Source organism: Dipodascopsis tothii (genome assembly GCF_038497935.1).
Source record: "Dipodascopsis tothii strain CBS 759.85 unplaced genomic scaffold V1510scaffold_28, whole genome shotgun sequence".
NCBI lineage: Eukaryota > Fungi > Ascomycota > Lipomycetes > Lipomycetales > Lipomycetaceae > Neoaidaea > Neoaidaea tothii.
In genome coordinates, this window is record NW_027118012.1 from 107,327 (window position 1) to 123,786 (window position 16,460).

A 16,460-nucleotide genomic window follows, 5' to 3' on the forward strand; every position below is an offset into this window, starting at 1 on the left:
ATACGTACAGACAATAAACAGCTGGTTACAAAGGTTATTACGAGCTAGCAGCTGTTAGAGTCAGACAGGAGCCGTAAGCAGTAGTGTATATCCGCGCCAGGCTTCTCTCAATTTCATGAGGGTCCTCGCAAGCCTCTGAGTGGGCACACTTGCGGTACGTTTAGGAAGCCGGCATGACATCTAGTTTAGTGGGAACGATATTAAAAGGGTAACCTACAAAATTAGAGAGGCAAAGTAGGACGAACTTTAAAGGAAGCAGAAGAAAGAAGCGGCAAGGTGTGACTCGTGACGGCCATAGTTTGACCCTTGTGCACGATTACGGCTGGATGACGGTTCCCTGCGGGCGGCTGCTCAACAAATGGCAGTGGTCGGCGCCACGACTAGCGCAGGCGGTGGCGGTGCTAGCAAAAATTTGCAGCGCCAGTCCCTCTCTCGAAGCGGCACCGGCTAACGGAGCGGCCCGCGGAACCGAGTGCACTCACCAGCACGCCGGCTTGCCGCGGCCGGTGGCCGCGGGTCCGGTAACGTGGGTCGGCGTGAGCCGGCGTGGTGCCGTTGTTACGGGTGCCACGCGCAACGACACTCAGACGTCGCAGCCGAGCCCCGCCACAGCGCCCGCAGCCACCCTGCAGGCGCCCGCGTCCCGTGGTCGCGGTGGCTGGGCGCCGGCCTCCGCGCGATCGGGACGTGCGGTCCGGGGCACGCGGTTCCGGCAGCACGGGCGCGGCACAATTGGCCCGGATGTCGGTCTGGCCAACGCCACGGGACCGCGGTCTCTGCAGCGTGCATCCGGTCGCAGTCGCTACGCGGGCTGAGTAATGAATGCCAAGGGTAACTAGGTTTTCTGGTGGATAGATTGATGATCGCTGTCGTCCACAGTAAACCTTTGTCTGGGGCTGTCGTCTCGACAGCTGAACGCGCCATGCAGCGCTACGGTGGCCGCTGCGCGACCGCAGTCAGCGGCCGCGTATGAGTGGCGCCGGCGGCTGCTGTCTGTGTGTGTCTACCGGACCTGTCTGGGGGCGCGAGCTATGGGTGGGTCACAATCTCACTCTGCTCGGTCGTGCGCGTGCCTGCGTCAGCGTCCAGCCAAGCCAAATTCGGCCTTCGATGTGTAACCTGTAGACCGGAATGAGCAAGCTTACTGTCCGGCTGGCGGCCGGCGACCTATCGCGACCGTTGCGCTGATAAACGGGCTAACGGGTGCGGTGCGGGCGCCTGCGGCGTTGTTGCGCCTGCTGCGCCAGGGCCAGGCAATGCTGGACCGCGCCCGACCGCGCCCGAGACAGCAGCCGAGACAGCGGGGCCGATAGGCCGCCGCTGCAGTGCTGCGGCGCGCTGCGATGCGCGCCGCTATACCGCCGCCGGCCGTCGGCCGCCCGTACGCGCAAACACGCGGCCTGCTCTGGCGTCTACGCAAGGATGTCGACGCCGGAGATGGCAGTCCAGCCGACTGTCGCGGTCTGATGATCGTGGCAGCATCCACGCCGCACCGCCGCGGCACGCCGTGCGTGCCAGCTGGCTGAGGCCGTGCAGCAGGTCCACTCCTGGCACGGCCCCTGCGCGCTCCTGACCCTCCTGGCCTACTGGTACTCGCAACGGTTGGGGACACGACGCGCGCAAATCCTATTTGTCGACCGTGAACAGCCCTATCACGGCATCACGGCGTCACTATCTGTGACCAGTTCGCGACCGGGATGCGCGCGGTCGGACGCAGCTGAGCTTGTGCTGCCGCCGCCTGCGTCACCGACCGTGGAACATTCTGGTTGCGGCGTGGCAGAACATCGCAGCTCCCCACAGATGGCTGTTACTCCCGCATCCGTGCTGGCCGCGACCATACTGATACCAGAAACGGCTGCAGATGATCGCGACCGCCCCTGGTCGCGGCCCGCCAGTAAGCGATCTGGGCCGTTCGGACGCCGGCCGCACGACCTGGCTACGTAGGGGATACACTAGGGGCGGCCGGCCGTCACTGGGTCAAATGCCGTTGCCGCCAGCCCAGACTTCGCGTCCATGCCAAACGGTTCAAAACGCTCGACAAGAGAATTTAGTGCACGCCACCGGCGTTTCTGGGGACTGCTGGCGGCGGCGATCGCCGCGGCCACCGATCGATCGCATGTCTGCCAGCTTCATCCTGCTCGTACCGAGTTACATTCGGTCACCTGCCGGCTTGTCCGGATAACCTGCCGAAGGACGAGAACTTGGACGCGTTAGACTTTAGGCTAGATAGCGCATGGGATGTCTGGGAGGTTTGGTTGCGCCGGCCCAGAGAGAAAAAATTTTCTGGGCTCGCGGCACTCGCATATGGAACTGTTATACGCAAAACAGTCGTTATTAGGATTTAGGGATCACCGCCGTTCACTAGCCCCTCGCCTAAACATTCTCTCTGGCTATGAACATTACGTAGCCAAAACTTTGCTGGCGCTTAGAATCAGCCCTGCCTGACGAACGCCAAGTGTCCAAAAGCAGACAAAAAAATTGACAACTGTGGGATTCGAACCCACGCCTCTTTCGAGATTCGAAACCGCATCACTACGCAGAAGAGATACACTCTTGAGTCGAACGCCTTGGACCAACTCGGCCAAATTGTCACTAATTAGAAAAAAGCCTCCTCTGGTACTATATGACGATGCTCGTGCCGCAGGCCTGCAGCCGCCGCCACGACCCTCGTCGCCGCCGCTGCCGCTGGCGGCTTGGCCAGATATCATCGGCCGCACAGCCACTAGCCAGCGGACTGTGTTGCCGGGTCTACAATCCCTTTTGTCAGAACTGAACGTGTGCAGCGTATGGCGTCAGGCACGATACATTCTCTTCGCAGCTGTTTGGTTTCATCAGACGGCCAGCAGGCGTGCCTGCCGGCCATCATATGGCCCCAACTGCCTCATCATTCGCCGTTGCGTACACACCTGTAGAGCCTCTAGACGGCGGGAGCGCGGCGCTGGAAAATTCTGTGCCGATCCGTGACCACACGTCACTGGTGGCCAGCCGGCGCATCCGTCCTGCCTTATGCCGTCTGACTGCATAGACCGCCACGCTGATCGCCAGACGGCCCGGCCGGCCCGCGCGATGCTGCGCCATCCGTGCGGTGGGAAGCGGCGAAGAGTCCCGGCTGGGAGCTGCGCTTTGTTTGTTACAACGCCACAGTCGGTGCTGTGCCACATCTGTCCTGCTACGCGCATGTGGCGGTGCAAATGGCAGCCATCTCTAGGGATTCACCGCTTTCTTCACAGATTCTAGTTCTTTGCTGTTTCCTTCCAGATTTCGTCTTCCCAGGCTCTCGGTGGTGGCATCTGGTTTCCTCGTGGCGCGTGCCTTCCATCGCATTGATTGTTGACCAGAATTGGTGGATTTCCGCGAAATTTGACAGCGACGGTGCTGCCTTAAGGTTTTTTCGCTCAGCTACACCCTGAGCGCGTCCGTCAGCACGACGGCAAACCACCCCCGACAGGCATCCACAGTCTGCAGAGGGTCAGGTGCTCGCCGACAGAGGGCTTATATCACCAGCGGGCCCGGAATCGGCGGTTGCGCCCGCGAAGCACTGGACCGGCCATCGCCCTGGCGGCGTGCGAACCAGGCCTGACTTTCATTCACACGACCTAGCCGACCCGATCCGCGGCAGACTCCAAAGACAAGATGATGACACCACGCCCCAGAGGCCGGCCGCGTGGCCGGCCACCGAGCCGCAAGTCGTCGTCACGCACGCCACGGTCGCTGCGCAGCGCGTCTGCGAACGCTGATGGGCTAGACGACTCGGCGGGCTCGGACGAGGACGCGCCGCAGGCGCGGCGCGGCTCGCGGCGGTCGCGTGGGCCCGAGGACGAGGAGGAGGTTGAGCTGGTGTACTACGACGACGAGGCCGAGCTCGAGGGCGAGCTCGAGGCGGACGACTTTGACGACGAGAACCGGCAGACGCCCGCGCGGCGGAACCGGTCGGGCCGCAGCCACCAGCGGGGCGCGTCCAAGCCCAAGGGCGGCCCGTCGCACATCACATCGGTGCCCCTGGACGACGAGGGCCAGCCGCAGGAGGTCGCCGACGACGAGATCGTGGTCGCGGTCGACCCGGCCGGCGAGACAAAGGTCGACTCGAACGGCCACCTGAGCAACGGCCGGCAGTACCGGTGCCGCACATTCACGATCCTCGGCAAGGGCGAGCGGCTGTTCATGCTGTCGACCGAGCCGGCGCGCTGCACGGGCTTCCGCGACTCGTATCTGTTCTTCCACCGCCACCGGCGGCTGCTCAAGATCATCGTCGATGACGAGCAGAAGTTCGACCTGATCAAGCGCAACCTGATCCCGCACTCGTACAAGGGCCGCGCGATCGGCGTCGTGACCGCACGGTCCGTGTTCAAGGAGTTCGGCTCGCGCATCATCGTCGGCGGCCGCCGCGTGATCGACGACTACTACGAGGAGCAGGCCCGGCTCGACGGCGCCGTCGAGGGCGAGCTGGCCGACCCCGACGACCGGCTGCCGCCGCCCGGCGTCGAGTACAACCGCAACCAGTACGTCGCGTGGCACGGCGCCAGCGCGGTCTACCACACGACGCCCGCGGTCCAGCCGACGACCGTGTACCGCGAGCACATGCGGAAAAAGCGCGTCATCGTCACGGACGAGAACTGGATGTTTGAGCACGCGCGCGCCACGTCGCAGTTCAACACGCTGCTCTCGCAGCAGCGCCGCAAGATCGCCTACGAGAAAGGTGTCTACGAGCCCCACACCGGCGTCACCATGGTCCCCCGCGCCCTGCAGCCGTCGCTCGCGCGCTGGGAGATCCCTGCCGTCGCCGAGACCCAGGAGCGGCTCACGCCGGACGACCTGCTCAAGCTCAACAAGCGCGCCTTTGTCCAGGCCGTCATGACCGTGCCCGCCGTCGAGCGCTCCGGCCTGCGCGACATCGACGAGGCCGTCTACAAGACCGCCGAGTACGAGTCCGACGAGGTCCGCCACCAGGTCCTCGCCGCCATCGAGCACCAGAAGAAGCTCGAGGAGGCCTACGACGCGCACTGGGCCGGCGGCGAGATCGAGCAGGGCCAGCGCGCCGTCCTCAAGGTCAACGCCATGTGACCCCCACAGCATCAGCCGCCGCGCTTTGTATTCTTATAGTTGTAAGAATTGTAGTATCGTATCGTACACTAGGTTCTCCGTTTTTATTCTTAAAATGTACAATAGATGGCTTTCGATATACTAGCTGCGCAGCGCCGGCGCAGACCCAGCGCGCCGTCGCGGTCTGTAGCGACGCTCTATTGTGCATGCGGGGAGAACGTGACTGGATGCAGGGTTACATGAACAGCAGGCTCGCTGCGATCTCGACGTTGCCGTTGGCCTTGGTCAGCGCGTCGACCGCCTCGGCCCGCTGCACGCCCAGGCTCTCGAGCTGGGCGATGTCGGCCTCGGGGAACGTGCGCGCGGCCGCCGTGGGCGCGGCCGCCGCGACGGATGCAGGGGCGGCCGCCGGAGCGGTCGCGGGCGGCGCTGCCGGCGCCACGGCCGGTGCGGCCTCGGCCGGCTCCGGCGCCGGCTGCTGCCGCGCCTGCGGCGGCAGATCGGCCTCGCCCAGGAACGGGACCTCCTCCTGCCCCATGACGAGCACGTTGCGCTTGAGATCGATTGTGGCCTGGTGCCGCTTGAGCACTGCGGTCAGCGCGTCCGGCGCCCTACTTACTGTCCAGGCCGAGCAGCAGGTCCACGTCCTTGCCCTCCATCACCGTGAAGCTGCACGGCAGGAACGTGCTGCCGATCTTGAGCGGCGCGCTGTGGATGCGGCCCAGGATCTCGGCGGTGCCCACGCCGCGGGCGACGCCGCGGAAGTTGCGGTCAAGCAGAAACATGACGCTGCGGTCAGCCACGGCCGCGCACGGACTTACTTGCATGTCTCGGCGCACGAGGGGCTCACTGCGGTCAGCGCGGCCGTGCGCCCACTTACTGATCGTCGCCTGCGCGCCCGAGTCCACAAAGGCCTTGATCTTGTGGCCGTTGACCTCGACCGGCACGTACAGCATGACCACGCGGCCGAACGCCTCGGGGTTGTGCTCGAGCGCCGAGTTCAGGTTCTCCATGATGGCTGGCGTCAGCCGCGCCCGCGCCCCACGTACCCTCCTGCTGGATGATCTCCAGGATCTTGCGCTGGCTCTCCTCGTTGTACGGGTCGTCGTTGAGCCGCTTGAGCTCCTGGCGCTTCTGCTCCTCCTGCTCGAGCCGGCCCTCCTCGATGCGCATCAGCAGCTCGCGGAACCGCGGCGCGTCGTTGATCGAGTCGGCCAGCTCGGGGTACGTCTGCCGGACGAGATCGCACAGGTTCTGGTCGCCGAGCATCTGCAGCCGAACCTTCTCGACGTCGTTCATCATCGCCTGGTCCGTGCTGCCGTCAGCGCGCCCACGCCCACGCCTACCTCTGCGCGTTCTCCTCCTGCTGGATGAGCGCGGCGCCCTGCGACGGCGGCGGCACCGCGCGCAGCATGATCATGTCGTAGTCGTCCATGCCAAAGTCCGACAGCTTCTTGTCGTCGTCCGTGAGCATCGTGGCCTTATGGAACAGCACCTGCGCTGTCGGCACCACCCCGGTCTCGGCCTCGATGAACGCCTTGAGGTCTGACAGCGACATGTCCGACGACACCTCGAGCGTGTAGATGTCTTCGGACGCTTCGGACGTCACGATGAGATGCATAGTGCGCTGGCCGTCAGCGCTGTGGAGACGGAGGGAGGCCCCGCTGGCGACCATCCTACTCACCGGACCGCTGGACCAGGAATGCGGAGTTCGTGTTCGGAAATCGTCGACGTGGATGAGCGTGTGGGGGTTGTCAGGCCGTGGACATCACGATATCATCATCAACGAGGTGATGTCGGCGGTTAGGCCACGCTACAAAAATAGAACCTGTCAAATTAGCGACGCGTCATTGCGAGGCCGTGCCCGAGCAGGGCACGGCCGCTGCTACGCTGCGGCAGGTGGCGTACCGCTGCGGCCGGAAAGGCAGGAGAGGGCGAGAGGGCCGGTAGCCCAAGGCGGGCTGGTCCGGCGACGCGTGGAAAGCGCGGGCCGCAGTTGGTCCGGCGACAAGGACTGCCGATGGCGTGCTTGGGGCGGCGGGCGGCGACGCGGCCGGAGGCTGGGGCGGTCGCGGCGGCCGATGGCAGGTGGGAGGCCTACGGCGCTGGGCTCTACGGCGGCGCCGCTGGCCGCCGGGCGGCCACGGCAGTACAGTACAGGGCAACGGGTGCCGGCAGCGCCGGGTGGTATCGCGGCGCGGTGGTACCCGGGAGCCGGTGGCACCCGCGCGCCGGCGCACCTGCGCCCGGTGGCACCCGCGGTCCCGGGGCGCGCGTGGCGCAGCGCCCCTGGCGTCCGTACCGGTACGCGCCCCGCGCGGACCGGTGACCCCGCTCGATCCGGGTCCACGCCCAACAAGTCATTTGGCTATCTAAAGCAGCGCCTTCAGACGCACCTTGTCGTGGGTTGCCGTCGCCAGCAGCTTGCCGCTGGCCTTGGACAGCAGACGCGCCGTCGACAGCGCCATGGTCTTGCTCCCCGACACTGTGTCGCACCGCACCTGCACGGTCTCGCCTGACGTCAGCCTGATCCGGCCCCCACGTACCGCTCGGCACCGGCCGCAAAAACATCACGTTGAGTGCCCGGCTCACGCCGCTTGCGTCAGCTGGCTCCTGCGCCCACTTACGCCCACATCACAATGTCCATGTAGTCGTGCGATGGCGACGTCGCCGCAATCGCCACCGACGAGCACAAGTCAAACACGGTCGCGATGCACCCGCCGTGCATCATGCCGCTTGGGTTGCACATTTCCGTCGTGACCGTCAGCTCGAAGTCGACCCAGCCGTCCGCGGACACGTCGATCAGATCGAGCCGATCCAGCAGCATCGCGTCCCACGCGCCCTGTCGTCAGCCCAGCCACCCATTGCCGTGCTCCGCACCTTGTCCGTGTTGTCGGCGAGCAGCCGCAGCAGCTGCGTGGCCTGCTCCTTGGGTGTCATTTTGCTGCGGAATAGCGGTTGCCGGCGAGGCCAAATACTGTAATTAAGTCCCAACCTCGGCGAACAACGAGTGTTCGTGCTCGTGCTCGTGCTCTACGTGGATGGCGCCGATCGCGTGGCCGGATCGCCTGGACGGCGCGCCCGCGTGTCGGAGCCAGGCAGGGGCGCGCAGCCGCGCAGAGAGCGCCGGACGGCTGGCGTGCCGCGGCCGGAGCCACAGCCTGCGCCACAGCCTGCGCCGCGGCCCGCGCCGCGGCTCGCCGCGGCTTTGCTGGCACCGCGTCCGCGCTCGGCTTTGCTGTCCGCCTGCGGCTTCGTGCCAGCTCGCTGCGCCGGCTCGCCTATCAGCTCGGCAGTCACATCTGCAGCCGCCGCGGCCGGCTGCGCGTGCAGACGCAGCCAGCTGCGGCCTGAACGCTGGCCAGCAAAGCCACAGTGGTCCGACAGCCCAGATCACAACTGCACGGCCTACCAAGACCAGTCTGGACCTGGCCACGTAGTCCAGATGACGCCCGATCTGACCCCGCGGACCCGGTCCAGGGACCGCGGACCGCGGCCAAATGCGGCCGCGGCCGGCGGTTGCTGACGCAGCCCGGCGCCCGCGGCGATCGACGGGCGCGCCACGGGCCACGGAGCCCGGCCGGCCGCGTACGGACGGCCGGAGCGGCTGGTCCGACAAGACCCGGCGCGGCCCGCGGTCGCGCGCCCGCACCGCCACAAGCGCGATCCCCAGCCGCCGGCCGCCGCGACCCGCGCGCCGTTAGATAAGCGGCCAGAAGAGTCACAGTGGCGGTGCAGGCTATCGGCAGACTGTGGCGCGCGACTCCGCGACCTCTATCACCGGCTGCAGCGCGTGTGGCGGACGCAGGGCCGCGCCACGTTGCAGCCTGACTGCTGGGGATATCCCAGGGGACTAGTCCGCTACAAGTCCCAACGCATGTCCCAACAGAGTGCGGGGCCTGAAACGGACGTCGCGGCCGTGCGCAGAGGACAGTGGCTGGTGTCCGGACCGAGTCCGGAGGAGCGGACTTACACGGACCCCGGCACCCGTGCGGCGCAGACCGCCACCACAGCCTCGCTGGGAGCAATCTGGATTATTGTCCCACCCGCGGCGGCGGTCGTGCTACTTCACCCCTCGCCATATCGCACCCGCTCCGCACCTTCTCGCGGCCAGCCGATCCCGTATCTCTTACTCTGGCCGTGCCCGGTCGCGCAGGCAGCAAGCGCACGCACTCGCGCGCCCGTCAGCCCGTCCGCACCCGCCCGGCCGTCTGTGCCAGGCCCAGGGTCCAACGGCCGACTCGTCAGCTCCCCTCTCTGCGGCGTTTAGCCCGCTCTACCACGCGCCCATGGACGGTGAGTCAGCACGCGTGCACGCTCTGACGCCAGACTCGTGGATCCAGGTCCACCCTGCGGCCGCCGGCCGGCCGCGCGCGGCGCCGAGCGTGTCCGCCAGTGTGTCCGCCAGCGTGTCCGCCAGCGTGTCCGCCAGCGTGTCCGCCAGCGCGGCCGCCAGCGGCGTAGCCAGCGTCTCCAGCGGCGTCGCCAGCGGCTACGCCAGCCCGTCCGCCAGCTACCTCGTCGAGACGCCCGCCGCAGACCTCCCTCTGCTCGAGCCGTCGACGCTGTTCCCGCCGCTCGGCGCGCGGCCGCCGTTTGCTGCGGCGGCCGATCTCGCGGCCACGTTCGCCTCCGCCGAGCTGCCCGCCAGCGTGCTCGACGACGACTCGGACTCGGACGACTCCGGTGACGACGCGTCCGCCGGCGTCCACCGCGCAGTCCGCACACCGCCGTCGCCGTTCTCGCCCGCAGACGTGCCGTACGCGTACTTTGCCGACGTCGACCGCGACGCAGGCGACACCCTCTGCCTCGTGTCCGAGTCGCAGCTGCGCGCAGAGCCGCCGGCGGCCGCGCCGGCCGCGTCGCCGGCCCGTGGACGCCCGCGCGCGCTGGCGTCGCCCAAGACCAAGGGCGCCCGCGGCCGCTCGCACGCGCCCGTCCCGCGCACGCTCTCGCCAGCCAGCAGGCCGCGCCACAGCAAGCGCGCGCGCCTCGCCGCGGCCGCGGCCGCGACCGGCTGCTCGTCGCTCGCCTCGTCCACGGCCTCGCTCGTCTCGGTCTCGTCCGCCGGCAGCGACGACCCCTTTGCGCCGTCGTCGCCGCTCTCAGTCGTCTCCTGGGCCGCCGGCGTGCTCTTCCTGGCCTCGCTCTCGTTCACGGCCGGGTTCGCGCTCGGCAAGACGTTCAGCCACCAGACCAAGTCGTCCGGGCTGTCGTCCCTGCTCGGACTGTCCAACTCGGCCTACACGCCCTACGCCGCACGCACCTAGCCGTTCCTGTTTTGTTTTGCTGCGTCCGCCCGGGCGCCCGCCGCCACGCGCGCCCGCTCTCTGCGAGAGCGGTTCTGTCGCCGCCCGCGGCCTTGCTTTGTTCGTACGGCGCCGCGGCCCGCCGGCCGCGTCGCGGCCGGCCGCCGGCCGGCCCGCGCGATTTTGTGCCCTTGATCTGTTGCCTTTTAGAACACGGGCCCTGCGCCGCTCATGTATGTTATATAATTTATTGATCTCCGCCACCCTACGCCGCCGGCAGCTGCTTGGCGTTCACGGTCTGCCGCAGCAGCGCAATCACCTCCGCGGGGTCCTTGGCCAGGAACACGCCCGTGCCGGCCACGATCACGTTCGCGCCGGCGTCCGCGGCCGCGCCAATCGTCGCCGGGCCCAGCCCGCCGTCGACCTCGATGTCCAGGTCGGGATACCGCGACCGCAGCTGCTGGACCTTGGGCATGCACTCGTGCATGAACTTCTGGCCGCCAAAGCCGGGCTCGACCGTCCTGCTGTCAGCGCGCCCACAGAGAGACCTACATCACCAGCACCATGTCGAGCTGGTCGACAAACGGGTACACAACGTCCGCCGGCGTCGCCGGCTTGATCGCACAGCCGGCCTTCATGCCGGCGGCCTTGATCTGCTTGATCAGCGCCACAGGGTCCTTGGTGGCCTCGTAGTGGAAGCAGTACAGGTTGCCGCCGGCCTTGGCAAAGTCCTCGACCCACCGCTCGGGCTGCTGTCAGCGCGCGCAGGCGTGCACCTACCTCTGCGACCATCATATGGCAGTCGAAGAACGACTCGCCCTGGGGGATCGCGCCGCGCAGACACGTCACCACCGGCGCACCGATCGTCAGGTTCGGCACAAAGTGCCCGTCCATGATGTCCACATGGAGCCAGTCGGCGCCGCACTTGATCACGCGCTTGCACTCGTGGGCGAGGTTGGCAAAGTCGCCTGTTTGTCAGCGCTGCCGGGTTGATGCTGGCGCCAATTGGCCGAGCCAATGGCCCGGCCGACGCGGCTGCGACCGCCGACGGTCTCGTCGGCCACCGGAGACTTACTGGCGAGGATGGAGGGGGCAATCTTGGCTTCCGGCATGGTGTCTGGTGTCGGAGTGTGTTCGCCGGAACAATTATGCTACTTGACTGCTTATGTAAGAGGCCCACCCACGCTCCGCCACGGGTGCCGCCACGGCCGGCCACGCTGACAGGCGTCGGGCCGCCGTCCGCCGGTGCGGCTCATTACAGTGATGCCGTCGCATTGCCGACGGCGCACAGCCGAGCGCGGCGCGTCTTCGGCTCGGCGCTTCTGGCCTTGCGCCGGCACTGGCTGGCGCCTTGCGCCGACGGCTGCGATCGGCGCTCTACTGCCGGCGCTGCTGCTGGTGGAACGGCGGGCCGGAGCTGCTGCTACCGGCGCGGTGCACCGGAGCGCGCGCCCGGATGGTGGGGGGCGGATGACCCCCATAGTCAGCCGCACGCCGCGAGGCATCGCCTTGTGACTCGGAAGCCTGCACCCGACCCCCCCGAAGCCGCACGATGTGCGGCTCACCCAGCCCGGCGCCACACGCCGCGCCATCGCCGCCGGGCCGGCGGCGATCGCGCTCATGTGACCGCGGCGGCGCTGCGTCTGCAACCGGAGTCCGAATCCGGTAATTCGCGCGCCCACGATCGCGCTGTCACGTCCCAGTCAGCAGCCGCAGCTGACGGTGGAGCTGTGGTCCACATCGCGTTTGTCAAGTCTACCCGGATTGCTTGTTTCGTAGCTACGGCTGAATGTGCGCCGCCCTGGCTTATGCACTCAGCACGCGCACTACGGCATTGTGCATCTCCCGTCGTCCGCAGCGCGTCGCTTGTCCGCCGGCCACGGCTCCGGCCGCGAGTCTGGCTCCGGCCCGGCCCGCACCCGAAACAAGGGTCGGCCAGCCCTGCGAGTCTCGACCGTCGGCGCCCGGAACATGGCCAATAAACTGCGTCTAGCCGCGGTTCGACCGCTCGCCCGCCGGCCCTGGTGCAACCGCGTCCCGCTCTCTGCAGCCGTAGCCCCGCCCGCCCGCACGACGCCGACCGGAGCTATTTGCCATGTGCGCTGGAATTACCAGGACCACCCGCAGACTAGGGATAGTGCGGCACGCGTGAACACGCTACGTCTGCCTAACGCAGGCGACCGCATAGAATCATGCGAATAGCGCCCCGACAACGAGACGAGGAAGCGGACGGCCCGCCGACGTGGCCGGACGACATTCTTTCCTTCCAGACCACGGCAAGGGGTCGCTACTGCGACCGTAAAACGGCGTGCGCGCTACTGGTAGCAGCATCCCTGCGGTGGCGCTACTGGGAAAAAAAATGAGAGCTGTGAGGTTCGAACTCACGCCTCTTGCGAGACCAGCAATTCAAGCGTAAACCTGAAGCGGGCGCCTTAGACCACTCGGCCAAACTCCCATCTGACAGAAAAAGTCAGATACGCCGTATAGTGCTGCTCCCACGTCTGGTCACGTGATGATCGCTGGGTGCTGCCCTCTGCGGCGCGCAGCCGCGCCGCACTATCCCCATTTATCCTAGACACTAATTAAGCAGGGCGTCTCGCATTCGCACCGACCTCACTCCTGTCCATCCAGTTCACGGATTTCAGGCCGACCGAACGTCCAAGCAGCTCGTCGTGGCTACCGAGCCTAGCGTGTGTCTGGCGTTCTGTCCGTCTACCGACCCCGCCGCACGTCTCCGACAGCGCTCATCCGCCGCCGTCGCTGACTGCCGCCGTCGCGCCAGAATCGACCGCACCGCGGCCTGACCTTCGCCGGGCCGCCGTCGCGAGCGCAGACGTCTGGCAGCGTCTGCCACGGCTGCCTGCGGCCGCCCCTCTGCGGCCGCCGCCGTCTGGCTATCGTCGATGGCCGGATCCATCCGCAGAGACAAGGACCGAGCCACCTCCAATTGGTTCGGCCTCCGCGCTACGCCGCGTTCCTCGCCCTCTACGTCTCCAGAGGCCAGAGCCAGTCCGGCCCCGAGTACTCCGCCGCGCCCGGAGACGCCGTACGAAACGCCACTGCAAACCCCGCTCTCGTCACGATCCACAGACATGTCGAGCTCGACAGCGTCCGTGTCGTCGTCGCCGTCGGCCCCGGCCAGCCAGTCGCCGGGCCGCCGCCGCGCGGCGCCGCCCCCGACGCTGGCCTTCAACCGCCAGTCGGCGTCGTTCTATGGCTTTGACCCGGGCGAGATGTTCGGAGCGCCCAAGAAGCGATCGTCGTCGTCGGCGACCACACCGGGGACGCCTGCCGCCCGCGAGCTGGACTCGACGTACCAGCTCTACTCGTCCGACAGCGTGCGCTCGCGCGAAGCCGACCCCGCCAGCCAGCTCTCGCCGACGGACTCGGTGTTTTCGAACGCCCCGAGCACCGTGACCCGGACGGCGACCGCCTCGACCACAGGTACAAACGACAGCATTCCGCGGTCGGCGTCGTCGACAACGAGCAACACCCGGCCGACGTCGGTGTCTACCATGCGCTCGTCGTACTCGCAGGCGTCCAACGTGGCTACCTGTCAGTCGTCCGACCGGCATTCGCACCGGCCAGAGCATTTGATCGATCGCACGGCGTACCGGATCGCACAGAACCGGCAGGCCATCTCCAAGCTGCTCTCGCGCTCGGGCAAATCCAAGAACAAGCCGCCAAAGACGAAGGAGTCGCGGCTGGGGTCCGCAGCCAACCTGGTCGCCCAGCGGTACGCTGCCGCCAGGGAGTCTGCCGGCCTCGGCCGGTCAGCGTCGATGAAGTCCGTGTCGGCTGCCTCGGTGGCCACGTCGACGTCGTCGAGGCTGACGCCGACCGCCGCGCGCTCGGTAGTCACGCTCTTCAGTCCCGGAAGCGGCACGCCGAGCACGCCCTCGGACACGTCGTCGTCGTCGTCGTCCGGCCGCCGCGCGTCGACCACAGGCGCCGTCACTGCACAATACGCGGACGCCCCCCCAAAGCCCGCGGTTACAGCATCCACCCCCATCTCGCCGCAGACCGTCATCCCGGCCAGCGACGTCACTCCCGAGCCGGCCCCGCCCGGCTCGCTACTCACAATGGACACTCACCTTGTCAGGGACCTCTCGGATATGGAAACCTTCTTGGCGCCCGGAGACAGCAACAACATCCTCGACAACCTCGACGGCTCGGCTGCCGCACAGCGCGCTGCCCAACAGGCGAAGGCCAAGGCATCCTCAGAAAGCGCGGCCTCGGAGTCGAGCAAGGCCCATGGTCCGGCGTCGTCGGACCGCCATCGCCGGCGCACAGAGGGCGCGCACCTCACAGCCCTCGAGGACGACTCCCGGACAGTGCTCTCGCAGTCCACGCAGAAGCAGGTGTTTGGCCACCGGTTGCGCAAGAGCAGCACAGCCAGCCGTCGGGTGCTCAATTACAAGTACTTCGAGCAGCTGGCGCTCAAGGCGCGGCCGGTTGACGCGCTGATCTACGCGCTTCCCCGTAAGGAGGCCTGGATCCAGTACTCGACCAGCGAGGACGCCCGGTTTGCGAACGAGCTGTTGGAGGTCTGGGCCGTCAACAGCGTCAAATACGTCCTCCACGGCTCGCTCCTGTTTTCGCCGGGCAAAGAGCTCATGAAGGACACCTCTCTAAAGCCACAGGTGCTGGACATCCAGGGCTACTCCAAACGTAAGTGCGCGCACGGCCACGCTGACGGCAGCACAATGGTCATGGCAACTCGCCCTGGACTTCCCCAACGCCGAGGTGTACGGCTACCGGCTGCGGGCACACGACCCGCTGACGGCGGTGGCTACGCCGGCCGGCGAGCCTACCGGACCGGCCAACTACACGCCCGTGGAGGGCGAGAACCTGTGGCAGATGCCGTTCGAGGACAACACATTCGACATCATATCCGCCCGCAACCTCTGGCAGCTGATCAAGTCGGAGGAGTGGATAATCACGCTCGCAGAGCTGCGGCGGGTGCTCAAGCCCGGCGGCTACCTCGAGGTGACCGTGACGGACTTCAAGCAGCTCAACCTGTCGCCGGTGATGTGTAAGTCCTTGCGCGTCCGTGCACTAACAGCAGCGTTCTGGTGGCAGCGGCTCGCGCAGAGCGTCGCCTCGTCCGGGTACGAGGTCGAGCCCAGCAAGTACCTGATCCAGCGGATGAACTCGCTCGGGTTCGAGTCGATCCGGCGCGCGTGGATCGCGCTGCCCCGCGGCTGGGGCGGCCAGATCGGCCATCTGTTCGACTTCCTCGGCGCGTACATGATCACGCACATCTTCGACCGGTTCGGCAACTGGACGCCCGAGGAAACGCGGGTGGCCCAGCTCGAGAACAACAAGCCCAGCCCCAAGGGCGTGAACGGCGCCAACAGCATGATCATCTGCTACGGGCGCAAGCCGCTCTCGGCCACCCAGGACTGAATTGGACACTCTCTACGATACACGGAGTATTTTGGACCATAAAATGTACTTTAGTTCGCTCAGTAAACGCAGCCTTCCCATTAATCGCGTAAAAATACAAGCGTCTGCGTCGCCGTTGCGTCGCCGGAATATGTACAGGGGAGCCCGGACGCTAGCGCATCACGCTCTTGAGGAAGTTCGCCGTCTTGATCGACGCCCGGTTCTTCTTGCGCCACTCCTTGCGCGCCTTGAGCTCGGGGTCGGCGTCCAGCTTGCGGGCCTGTGCGGCGGGGTCGAGGACCTCCCACAGCCAGTCGGGGTACTCGCTGTCGGCGAGCGCGACGGGGTCCTGGCCGCTCTTGAGGATGTTGATGCCCTTGAGGACGGTGCCTTCGGGCGCGATCGTCTGGATCTCGCGCTTGACCTCCTTGGCGGCGCTGGCTTCTGCGGTCAGCGGCGTGGCGGGGGAGACTTACGGCTGCGGACGGCGGCCGACGTCGAGAGCGACGCCGCGGGGACGATCCGGACGTTCGGCATGGCGCCGGCGGCAGCGCGCCGGACGGCACTGCGGGCGACCAATCTCAGCATGTTGAAGAGTGCGGGTGAGTCGGCCGTGCCAATTTTTTTTCAGGTCCGTTGTTCGGTCACGTGCGATGCGCGCGCGGCTGCACACTTACGCCGCCGCGCGCCGCGCCAGATATGCCGCCCGGTGCCCGCAGCGTGCCGGATATGCGCGCCGGCCGCGGCCCGCCGCGCGACACTTATGCGCGCCGCACGCCGCGC

General features: G+C 66.9%; 7 protein-coding genes and 2 non-coding genes across 9 annotated transcripts; 3 read left to right on the forward strand and 6 right to left on the reverse strand.

Annotated features, from left to right (window-relative positions):
- Positions 1–2,479: 2,479 nt before the first annotated feature.
- On the reverse strand, positions 2,480–2,591 carry V1510DRAFT_t210. Its single transcript has one exon. It is a non-coding gene; the product is annotated as a tRNA-Leu (tRNA).
- A 1,204-nt stretch (positions 2,592–3,795) lies between these two features.
- Positions 3,796–5,246, forward strand: V1510DRAFT_421055 (chromatin remodelling complex Rsc7/Swp82 subunit-domain-containing protein). Its single transcript, XM_066934554.1, has one exon. The coding sequence runs from the start codon at positions 4,162–4,164 to the stop codon at positions 5,059–5,061; it is 900 nt and encodes a 299-aa protein (XP_066787516.1). The 5' UTR covers positions 3,796–4,161; the 3' UTR covers positions 5,062–5,246.
- Positions 5,169–6,973, reverse strand: V1510DRAFT_218780 (Ddi1p). Its single transcript, XM_066930492.1, has 6 exons — positions 6,949–6,973; positions 6,387–6,868; positions 5,921–6,355; positions 5,862–5,885; positions 5,660–5,829; positions 5,169–5,628 (listed from the first exon to the last, which is right to left on the reverse strand). Exons 2-6 carry the CDS (start codon positions 6,713–6,715, stop codon positions 5,276–5,278), a joined length of 1,311 nt encoding a protein of 436 aa, XP_066787517.1. The 5' UTR covers positions 6,716–6,868; positions 6,949–6,973; the 3' UTR covers positions 5,169–5,275.
- A 412-nt stretch (positions 6,974–7,385) lies between these two features.
- Positions 7,386–8,127, reverse strand: V1510DRAFT_421065 (HotDog domain-containing protein). The gene is made up of 4 exons (XM_066934555.1): positions 7,921–8,127; positions 7,668–7,882; positions 7,587–7,636; positions 7,386–7,555 (listed from the first exon to the last, which is right to left on the reverse strand). Exons 1-4 carry the CDS (start codon positions 7,978–7,980, stop codon positions 7,413–7,415), a joined length of 468 nt encoding a protein of 155 aa, XP_066787518.1. The 5' UTR covers positions 7,981–8,127; the 3' UTR covers positions 7,386–7,412.
- A 902-nt stretch (positions 8,128–9,029) lies between these two features.
- On the forward strand, positions 9,030–10,491 carry V1510DRAFT_421067 (uncharacterized protein). Its single transcript, XM_066934556.1, has 2 exons — positions 9,030–9,336; positions 9,370–10,491. The coding sequence occupies exons 1-2, from the start codon at positions 9,330–9,332 to the stop codon at positions 10,308–10,310; spliced, it is 948 nt and encodes a 315-aa protein (XP_066787519.1). The 5' UTR covers positions 9,030–9,329; the 3' UTR covers positions 10,311–10,491.
- Positions 10,492–10,518: 27 nt separating this feature from the next.
- On the reverse strand, positions 10,519–11,437 carry V1510DRAFT_421071 (Ribulose-phosphate 3-epimerase-like protein). Its single transcript, XM_066934557.1, has 4 exons — positions 11,365–11,437; positions 11,070–11,257; positions 10,842–11,038; positions 10,519–10,810 (listed from the first exon to the last, which is right to left on the reverse strand). Exons 1-4 carry the CDS (start codon positions 11,399–11,401, stop codon positions 10,555–10,557), a joined length of 678 nt encoding a protein of 225 aa, XP_066787520.1. The 5' UTR covers positions 11,402–11,437; the 3' UTR covers positions 10,519–10,554.
- A 1,212-nt stretch (positions 11,438–12,649) lies between these two features.
- Positions 12,650–12,744, reverse strand: V1510DRAFT_t209. Its single transcript has one exon. It is a non-coding gene; the product is annotated as a tRNA-Leu (tRNA).
- A 691-nt stretch (positions 12,745–13,435) lies between these two features.
- Positions 13,436–15,778, forward strand: V1510DRAFT_397819 (uncharacterized protein). The gene is made up of 3 exons (XM_066931914.1): positions 13,436–14,960; positions 14,992–15,324; positions 15,358–15,778. The coding sequence occupies exons 1-3, from the start codon at positions 13,523–13,525 to the stop codon at positions 15,696–15,698; spliced, it is 2,112 nt and encodes a 703-aa protein (XP_066787521.1). The 5' UTR covers positions 13,436–13,522; the 3' UTR covers positions 15,699–15,778.
- A 71-nt stretch (positions 15,779–15,849) lies between these two features.
- V1510DRAFT_404445 (mitochondrial 54S ribosomal protein mL54) lies at positions 15,850–16,214 on the reverse strand (the record flags this gene model as incomplete). Its single annotated transcript, XM_066932243.1, has 2 exons — positions 15,850–16,121; positions 16,154–16,214. The coding sequence occupies 2 exons, from the start codon at positions 16,212–16,214 to the stop codon at positions 15,850–15,852; spliced, it is 333 nt and encodes a 110-aa protein (XP_066787522.1).
- Positions 16,215–16,460: the final 246 nt, after the last annotated feature.

Excerpts from the sequence above, each read along its gene's own strand:
- V1510DRAFT_421055 (XM_066934554.1), top strand. The coding sequence starts at position 4,162 with ATGCTGTCGACCGAGCCGGCGCGCTGCACGGGCTTCCGCGACTCGTAT.
- V1510DRAFT_218780 (XM_066930492.1), bottom strand. The coding sequence starts at position 6,715 with ATGGTCGCCAGCGGGGCCTCCCTCCGTCTCCACAGCGCTGACGGCCAG. Across the intron at positions 5,830-5,861 it reads TCGTGCGCCGAGACATGCAA|CGTCATGTTTCTGCTTGACC; the intron begins GTAAGTCCGTGC and ends GGCTGACCGCAG. Across the intron at positions 5,629-5,659 it reads CCTGCTGCTCGGCCTGGACA|TGCTCAAGCGGCACCAGGCC; the intron begins GTAAGTAGGGCG and ends CGCTGACCGCAG.
- V1510DRAFT_421065 (XM_066934555.1), bottom strand. The coding sequence starts at position 7,980 with ATGACACCCAAGGAGCAGGCCACGCAGCTGCTGCGGCTGCTCGCCGAC. Across the intron at positions 7,883-7,920 it reads TCGCCGACAACACGGACAAG|GGCGCGTGGGACGCGATGCT; the intron begins GTGCGGAGCACG and ends GGCTGACGACAG. Across the intron at positions 7,637-7,667 it reads ATGGACATTGTGATGTGGGC|CGGCGTGAGCCGGGCACTCA; the intron begins GTAAGTGGGCGC and ends AGCTGACGCAAG.
- V1510DRAFT_421071 (XM_066934557.1), bottom strand. The coding sequence starts at position 11,401 with ATGCCGGAAGCCAAGATTGCCCCCTCCATCCTCGCCA. Across the intron at positions 11,258-11,364 it reads TGCCCCCTCCATCCTCGCCA|GCGACTTTGCCAACCTCGCC; the intron begins GTAAGTCTCCGG and ends GCTGACAAACAG. Across the intron at positions 11,039-11,069 it reads GCCATATGATGGTCGCAGAG|CCCGAGCGGTGGGTCGAGGA; the intron begins GTAGGTGCACGC and ends CGCTGACAGCAG.
- V1510DRAFT_397819 (XM_066931914.1), top strand. The coding sequence starts at position 13,523 with ATGTTCGGAGCGCCCAAGAAGCGATCGTCGTCGTCGGCGACCACACCG. Across the intron at positions 14,961-14,991 it reads CATCCAGGGCTACTCCAAAC|CACAATGGTCATGGCAACTC; the intron begins GTAAGTGCGCGC and ends CGCTGACGGCAG. Across the intron at positions 15,325-15,357 it reads CAACCTGTCGCCGGTGATGT|CGTTCTGGTGGCAGCGGCTC; the intron begins GTAAGTCCTTGC and ends CACTAACAGCAG.